The sequence below is a fragment of the Ovis aries genome, chromosome X (assembly GCF_016772045.2).
Source record: "Ovis aries strain OAR_USU_Benz2616 breed Rambouillet chromosome X, ARS-UI_Ramb_v3.0, whole genome shotgun sequence".
Classification (NCBI taxonomy): domain Eukaryota; kingdom Metazoa; phylum Chordata; class Mammalia; order Artiodactyla; family Bovidae; genus Ovis; species Ovis aries.
Genome location: NC_056080.1, coordinates 115,817,285 through 115,826,563, shown reverse-complemented (window position 1 = coordinate 115,826,563; position 9,279 = coordinate 115,817,285). Strand labels below are relative to the sequence as shown.

General features: G+C 41.3%; 1 protein-coding gene across 1 annotated transcript in view; it reads left to right on the top strand.

Annotated features, from left to right (window-relative positions):
* Positions 1–6,288: 6,288 nt before the first annotated feature.
* The window catches only part of LOC114111326 (dedicator of cytokinesis protein 10-like), an 87,879-nt gene continuing 84,888 nt past the window's right edge, over positions 6,289–9,279 (top strand). The window contains exon 1 of the mRNA XM_060407994.1: positions 6,289–6,394. Within this exon, the coding sequence (XP_060263977.1) occupies positions 6,289–6,394 (106 nt within the window). The remainder of the gene's footprint in view (positions 6,395–9,279) is intronic.

Here is a 9,279-nt window from a genome sequence, read left to right as displayed (position 1 = left end):
ATAATGGAAAGGATATAAATGTCCTCCATCCAAAGAAAGGATAAATAAACATAGACCTTCTGGAATTCTCTACAACAGCGAAAATGAAATAGAGCTACATGTAGCAACATGAAGGAGTCTCAGAAAGTGCTAAATGAAAATGGTGTTCCAGAATGATACATGTACAGATTACCATTTGTATATATTTGTTTTTAACTTTTTATTTTCTATTGGGGTATAGTCAGTGAACAATGGTGTGGTAGTTTCAGGTGAACAGCAAAGGGACTCAGCCATATGTATTCAAGCTTCCCCCACCAGCCTCCAGCATCTAAGCTGCACATAACACTGATCAGAGTTCCATGTGCTATATAGTAGGTTCTTGTTGGTTATTCTTTTAAAATATAGCAGTGTGTACATGCCCATTCAAAACTCCTAACTATCCCTTCCAACCACAAGTTTGTTCTCTGTGTATATAGTTTCAAAATATGCAAAAACCCTATATTATTTATGAATACCCTCACAGTGGTAGTAGTATAAAAATACTCAAGGGCACTTCTAGGGAGAGATGGTGTCTGAGAGACTGAGAAAGGTGCATGCAGGGTGTCAACTCTGTAAACTTTTAATTTTTATGAAAGGAAACTCAGGTACACAAGGCCTAGGGTTACAGTTTATTTTTACTTATTTTTTAAAGTGAACTTTTATTTACTAGTTGCTTTTATTTATTTAAAAGCTCCAGACATACTTTTTATTATATTTCAAAAATGTTTTGAATTTTATGTATTGAGCTGAGCCTGGTCTTCATTGTAGCACAAGGGATCTTTTCCTTTCTTTTCTTTTAAGCTGTGAATGTAGGCTCCTCAGCTGTGGCATGTGGGATTTTTTAGCTGTAGCATTCGAACTTTTAGTTGGGGCATGTGGGATCTAATTCCCTGACCAGGGATCAAACCCTGATCCCTGCACTGGAAGCACAGAGTCCTAGTCACTGGACCACCAAGGAAGTTCCTAGGGTTACAGTTTAACAAAGCTAAGTAACGGGTATATATGTGCTCAGCATGTTCAGTTCAGTTCAGTTCACTTGCTCAGTGGTGTCTGACACTTTGGAACCCCATGGACTTTAGTAAGCCAGGCTTCCCTGTCCATCAGCAACTCCCGGTGTTTACTCAAACTCCTATCCATTGAGTTGGTGCTGCCATCCAAACATCTCATCCTCTGTCATCCCTTTCTCCTCTCGCCTTCAATCTTTCCCATCATCAGGATCTTTTCAAATGAGTCAGTTCTTCATATCAGGTGGCCAAAGTACTGGAGTTTCAGCTTTAGCATCAGTCCTTCCAGTGAACATTCAGGACTGATTTCCTCTAGGATGGACTGGTTGGATCTCCTTGCTGTCCAAGGAACTCTCAAGAGTCTTCTCCAACACCACAATTCAAAGGCATCAGTTCTTCAGCGCTCAGCTTTCTTTACAGTCCAACTCTCACACCCATATATGACCACTGGAAAAACCATAGCCTTGACTAGAGAGGCCTTTGTTGGCAAAGTAATGTCTCTGCTTTTTAATATGCTGTCTAGGTTGGTCATAACTTTTCTTCCAAGGAGTAAGTATCTTTTTTATGTCATGGCTACAGTCACCATCTGCAGTGATTTTGGAGTCCCCAAAATAAAGTATGCCATCCTTTCCACTGTTTCTTCATCTATTTGCCATGAGGTGATGGGACCAGATGCCATGAACTTTGTTTTCTGAATGTTGAGCTTTAAGCCAACTTTTTCACTTTCCTCTTTCACTTTCATCAAGAGGCTCTTTAGTTCTTCTTCCCTTTCTGCCATAAGGGCTCAGCATGTTAGTCTCTATGGAGTCCATTTCTGTGGACTTGAAATATTAACAATAAAATATATAGACAAAAGTAATCCACTCATTTTGAGAAAAAAATAGAAAATGGCTAAAAAAATGACATAATTGCATCATCCAAAATGTTAACATTTTAAGCCAAGTTTTTTTTTGAATTCTAATATTTATTGAGCCTGTACTTCATGCTCACTCAGGATATGGGACATTGTAGATGCTTTGAACCAATAAAACTATGACATGCTGAATGACACGTGCCATATGTGTTGCCAAAATCTCCAGCATAGGGTTTCAGCTCTGTTAAGAAGTATCTTTAATGTAGGTCTAAAGCTTTTCACTGCACAAATATTCAATATTCATCAAAGAGGTTACCCACAGTTTTCTGAAGATAATGGTAAATAATACTTTCACTGAGTGTTCACTATGTGCGAGGATCTGTTCTGAGCACTTTATCTGTATTAACACATCTAATCCTCACAAAAACTCTGAAGTGGGTGCCATTATTATCATAATCATCCATATTTTCAACAGGAGGACGCTGAGGCACAGACAAGTTAACTAACTTGTACAAGGTCACACAGTTGGTCAATGACGGAGCCAAGATTGAGACCAGACAGTCTTGGTCCAGAGCCCTTGCTCTTAACCGCTGTGAAATCTTATTTTCAGTATCACTAATTTTACAATAACAATGCTTTCGGTTTATAGCGTGTGGCAAATGGACATGAGTCAATAATTGAACTCCAATGTGACACTGCCTTAATTATTTTCATTTCGTGTGTGTATGGCTTGTCTCAATCAGAGAGAAAGCTTCTGAAAGGCAGACACCGTGTTTTAAGACAATATTTTTTTTGTAGATCACTATGTCATTCAATAGTGTTATTTGCCCACAGAAAATTGGCAATAAATATTTACTGACTGATTCAAGGGAAATATAAGAAAATTCATGAACCTTTCCACACAGAGGCATAAAAGGTTAATTTCTTAGGTCAATCAGGAAAGATAGTCCTCAAGAGACTTTTCTATGATTTTGGTTTTCATGAATCTTTTTGTTAACAAAAGCTTTATTGAGATATAAAGTGAATTTAATGATTTTCAGTATTGCCATTGAGTTGTATGATCATCACCACAATCAACTTAAAACCTTACCATCACTCTGCCTCAAAAAACCCTGTGTCCATTAACACCACTTTGCAGCCTTTCCTCTTTCCTTCCCACATCTCCTCCCAGCCCTAGGCAAGCACTAAACTAGTTTCCGTCTCTAAGGACTTGCATATTCCAGACATCTTGCAATAAGTGGTTTTTGTGCTACTAACTTCTCTCACTTAGCTTAATGTTTTTAAGGTGGTTGTTGTTGTTCAGTCGCTCAGTTGTGTCCGACTCTTTGCGACCCCATGGATTGCAGCATGCCAGACGTCTCTGTACTTCGCAATCTCCAGGAGTTTGCGCAAACTCATGTCCATTGAGTTGGTGATGCCATCCAACCATCTCATCCTCTCTCATCCCCTTCTCCTTCTGCCCTCAACCTTTCCCAGGAACAGGGTCTTTTCCAATTAGTCGGCTCTTCACGTGAGGTGGTCAAAGTATTGGGAGCTTCGGTTTCAGCATCAGTCCTTCCAATGAATATCCCTACAATGAACTATTATTTGGCAATGAAAAGGAATGACTCATTAACTATTTTATGCAACCAACTTACTAATGGATTACAAGATTCCAGACATATTTATACTTAGTTTTAAAAAAGTATTTGGTAATAAAATATTTGTAACACAAATTTTTCCATTTTAAGTGTACAATTCAGTGACATTAAGAATATTCACATTGCTGTGAAACCATCACTAATATCCATCTCCAGAACTCTTTCATCATCCCAATCTGAGATGCTGTGTGAATTAAGTAATAGCTCCCTACTCTTCCCTCCTCTCTAGCCTCTGGCAACCACCACTGTTCTTTCTGTTTCTATGAATCTGACTCTTCTAGATAACTCAGAAGAGGAACAATACAGTATTTGTCCATTCGTTACTGGCTTATTTGATGTAGCATAAAGTCTTCAGTCTTCATCATTGTTTTCGCATTGTCAGAATTTCCTTCCTTTGTAAGACTGAATAATATTCCACTACATTTTTATCATCCGTCCACCTGTCAAGGGATGTTTAGGTTGATCCCATGTTTCAGCTGTTGTGAAAAATGCTGGTATGAACATGGATGTACAAATGCCTGTTAAAGTCACTGCTTTCAATTCTTTTAGATATGTATCTAGGAGTAGAATGTGTGGATCATATGACAACTCTGTTTAACTTTTTGAGAAACTACCAGACTTTTCACAGTAGCCAGTTTTCCACAGGAGCTTCATCATTTTATATTCCGACCAGCAGTGACCCAGCATTCCAACTTCTCTAGATCCTCATCAAAACTTGTTCTTTTCCTTTCTTTTTAAAATAATAGTCATCCTGATGAGTGGGAAGAGGTACCTCATTGTAGTTCTGATTTGCATTTCCCTAATGATTATGCCATATTTTCCTAAGCTATATTATCCAAGAACTACCTTACGAGATTTTTTAAAAAAATTGTTTACAAAACAAATAATCCCCACACAAGCATTAAACTTACTTACTTGAAGTCATGTATATCCCTTACTGTGGAAAGTAAATTGTGTAAATATGGAAGTTCCTGGGCTAGACACTTGTCATAGGTTAGTCTTCCCAGGAAGTGAACTCTGAGGTAGTTCAGAGTGCAGGCTGTTAAGGAAGGAGTGCCCTTGGGATGACACCTGTGGGAGACGGGGAAACAAAGGTGAATTGTGGTTCCCAAAATTTTTAAGAGTTTAAAGTTGTCCTGAGATCAAAAAAATTTGAGAACCACAGGCCTAGAACGTATTAGGGGAGGTAACACCCCCTCAGAGTCACTTCAAATCAAATTCTTACTTGACTACTACACTTGGAAAACCCAGGAGTTCCCTGGTAGTTCAGTGGTTAAGATTCCATGCTCCCAATACAGGGGCTCTGGGTTCAGTCCTGGGTCAGGGAACTAGATCCTTCATGCTGCGTCTAAAAAAAAAAAAAAAAAAAAAAAAAAAAAAAAACTGCATGCCACAATGAAGGTCAAAGATCCCAAGTGTACAACTAAAACTTGATGCACCTAAAAATATAAAAAATTCTAATACCCACTCTCCCATTTTCTAGCTCTCTCTCCTCTATTCCTTCTCCTACTTTTTCCTAAAAGTGTCTCACGACTCTAGGTGGGTTTCACTCTGCACCAGGCCTCCGGCATATATTTTGGGGTTTTATTGTGTTTGGCTGCACTGGTCTTCATTTCAACATGCGGGTTTAGTTGCCTTGGGGCACATAGGATCTTGGTTCCCCGACCAGGGATGGAAACCATGTTCCCTGAACTGGAAGGAAGATTCATAACCACTGGACCACCAGGAAAGTCCCCTCCAGCATATGTTTATCTCACCTTCTTCTCCATATCTGTTCTGTGGATTTCAAGAAATTAAACTGCTCCTATTTTCTGCACTGGCAGAAGCATTCACGTTGGTGAAGACTGTTATGATACATTATATATAGTTTGTATTTTTAGAACATGAGAATCCCAGAGAGGCTTTTTGTTACTGTACATGCTAACAGGGAGGTATAGCATCTCATTCACATTGTAAGTTGATACTGCAATCTTGGAACAAATTTCAAAAAATACTGAGAGCATCTATTTACCGCTTACTGTGAAGAATAAAAGTATATACAAAATTGCTATCAAAAGATTATGGGATGATTTGAGAGAACAGTATTGAAACATGTACATTACCATATGTGAAATTGATGACCAGTGCAAGTTCCATGCATGAAGCAGGGCACCCAAAGCCAGTGCTCTGGGACAACCCAGAGGGAGAGGGTGGGGAGGGAGGTGGTAAGGGGCTTCTGATTCATGTTGATGTGTGGCAAAACCCATCACACTGTTGTAATTATCCTCCAATTAAAATAAAGTAATTAATTTAAAAAGAGATTAGACTCTCATATTTGTGTGAAGCCCATTCAAAATACAGATGCTCAACACCTCAGTTTATTTCAATCCAAGCACAGAAACCACCAGAGAACAGAAAAAGACCCAAAACTCCACCAAGTTCCAGTGTTCCTCTAGTGATATAATCTCTTTTGAAAGAATGTCATTGTACACAGGACAGAGAAAAAGCGAAGATATGAAGTAGTGGGGTGAGGAATGGTCATGGCAATCAAATCCCAGGTAAGAAGAAGCTTTTCTTTTTGGTCTGGGGACATTTTGCTTTTTGGAAACATAATGTGTTACTTTCTCTAGGCATCACACTTGAGCACAGGCACACACACAGAGTATGCAGCTTGCTAAATTTAGCTGCAGTTCTGTCACAACAATGATAACAAAGTTTTCTTTCGACCACAATGTGTTTGAGTACAAATGGTTCCTCTTCCAGGCTCTGCTTAGTACATACACAAACTCCTAGTATGGAGACACCCACTCGCTCACAGCAGGACAACTTGAGAGCAGACAGCCAGGAACCGGCCATCCTCTCTAGGAAGAGACACAAGGAATTAAACTGTTTCCTAGCTGGTGGGTCTATGGCTTTATACCCATTTCACAGAAACTGATGATGGCAGCTGATTCCATTTCACCGTGGCCAGCCTAGAATGACACGCAAACGCAGCCCTGTGTTGGGGGGGGACCTCCATCACCTTGTGGAATGGGATTCAGTCAAGGTGCCACTGTCTTCTCCCGCACCTACTGTGCCACAGAGCCACAGCACACAGACTCCTCCCCGAAGGGCTTCACCACCGAGCTGCCTTGGGGATGGAGGGCTGAGTGGAAACAGGAAATCAAATGGCCGTAAAGGAGAAATGAAAGAAAAGAGACTGACAACAAATGGGATATTGTCAGCAGAAAGGAGAACAGAAGCGGAACCGCAGGATACAAGGGAGCACTAAAGATGAAAGAGCACTCGGACTTCTAATAATAGTTCCCATTTAGGAGGGCTTACTCTGTGTTAGGCACTGGATAAGCATTTCATGCCACTTTGTTCATCTCATTCAATACTGACAACAAACCCTGTGGTATGCACATTTTACAGAAAATAAACATGCTCTTGCAATGAAGAGCCCCCAGCCACACACACAACATTTAAAGAAATCGAAAGAGGAGGTGATAAAAAGAAACAGAAAAAATGGGACAAACAAAAAGCACAAAACCAGATGGTAGAAATAAGTTGAAACATACTAGAGCTAACCTCTACAGTTAAAAGACAATGATTGCCTATAGGAGAGAAAACAAAGTGATTTGCACTCTATGCTGTTTCCAAGAGCACATCTCAAACATAGCAGAGACAGGCGAGTAAGGATATGTGGAAAGGTACAAGGTACACACTACTAACCAAAAGAAAGCTTATGAAGTTACACTAATATTAGCCAAAACAGAACCTGAGGCCAATAACATTCACAGATTACTGAAACCTACTTCTTCGTGATTAATAACTGGGTTCTCTATGTGCTCAATCCATCAGTCATATCCAGTTGTTTGTGACCCTTTGGACTGTAGCTCACCAGGCTCCTCTGTCCATGGGATTCTCCAGACAAGAATACTGGAGTGAGTTGCCATGCCCTCCTCCAGGGGATCTTCCCAACCCAGGGGACGAACCCGTGCTTGCTGCATTGGCAGGCAGATTCTTTATCACTAAGCTATTGGGGAAGCCCTCGATGGTTCACTATGAAGCTATAACAGTTCTAGATTTGCATGCCTCTGATGAAATAGCTTCAAAAATACATCTTTGTAAAGCAAAAAGGAACAGAATTGTAAGGACAGCTTGATAGATCCACCATCAGAGTATCATAGTGGGAGATTGTAAGATGTCTCTGTGACTGTGGGTTCAAAAAGAAGAGAAAAACCTCAGCAAGTGCATGGATTTGACCAACACAACCCACAGACTTGATATAATGTAAACACAGAGAACACTGGGCTCCATAATTGGAGAATTGTTCCTCAAACACTCATGGAACATTTACAAATATCAGCTATGCATTGTGTCATGAAGCAAACCGAATCAAATCTGCAAGGCTTGGTACCATCCTGGGAAGTGAGGATGCAGAGGAGTTAAGTGCTGGCCTTGGCTTCTGTGACTTAGAAGTGGGGAGGCTGGTCTAGAGAGCCCAAGGCCACGGCCCAGCACCAGGAATGAATGCAACGCACAACGTGGTCCAGCTGCAGTCATGCTGCTTTAAGTAGCAGAGAGTCAGAAAGAGCAATCCAGGTAAGGAGCTGTGGGCGATATGGTGTCATTTCATTGGGGAACTAAATCAAGATAGGTGTTGCTCCTCCCCTGCCCTCCCCCAAGCCTGGTGCTTTCCAAGTGAATAGTGAGACTTCATTCCTTGCTTGCTGAAGCAAGTGTCCAACAGCCTGATAAGCAAAGTGACCTCTAAGTTCAGTTCACTTCAGTCGCTCTGACTCTTTGTGACCGATGGACTGCAGCATACCAGACTTCCCTGTCCATCACCAACTCCTGGAGCCTACCCAAACTCATGACCATTGAATCGGTGATGCCATATAGCCATCTCTTCCTCTCTTGTCCCCTTCTCCTCCCACCTTCAATCATTCCCAGCATCAGGGTCTTTTCAAAAGAGTCAGTTCTTCGCATCAGGTGGCCAAAGTACTCGAGTTTCAGATGCAACATCAGTCCTTACAATGAATATTGAGGACTGATTTCCTTTAGGTTGGACTGGTTGGATCTCCTTGCAGTTCAAGGGATCTGAAGAGTCTTCTCCAACACCACAGGTCAAAGGCATCAATTCTTTGGCACCCAGCTTTCTTTATAGTCCAGTTCTCACACCCATACATGACTACTGGAAAAACTGAAGCTTTGACTAGAAGTACCTTTGTTGGCGAAGCAATGTCACTGCTTTTTAATATGCTGTCTAGCCCTGGACTAACAATGAGGCACAGCTGGTGCTGCTGCTAAGTCGCTTCAGTTGTGTCCAACTCTGTGCGACCCCATAGATGGCAGCCCACCAGGCTCCCCTGTCCCTGGGATTCTCCAGGCAAGAGTACTGGAGTGGGTTGCCACTGCCATCTCCGATCAATGAGGCACAGAATCCCTGAGAAAAGGAGAGAAAAGCTGAGAGAAGAACAGCTGAGAAAAGAAGAGAAGCTAAAGACAAAGGAGAAAAGGAAAGATTTGCCCATTTAAATGCAGACTTCCACAGGATAGCAAGGGGTCTGATCCCTGGGTGAGGAAGATCCCCTGGAGAAGAAAATGGGAACCCTCTCCAGTATTCTTGCCTGGAAAATTCCATACAGAGGACCCTGGCTGGCTGGCTACAGTCCAAGAGGTCACAGACTTGAATACAACTAAGCACCTAGCACACAATGACAAAATAATCCCCTCCTAATGGTTCCATGACCTTATCCCAGACAACTGTGCAGATGTTTGTTACCTTATATGGCAAAAG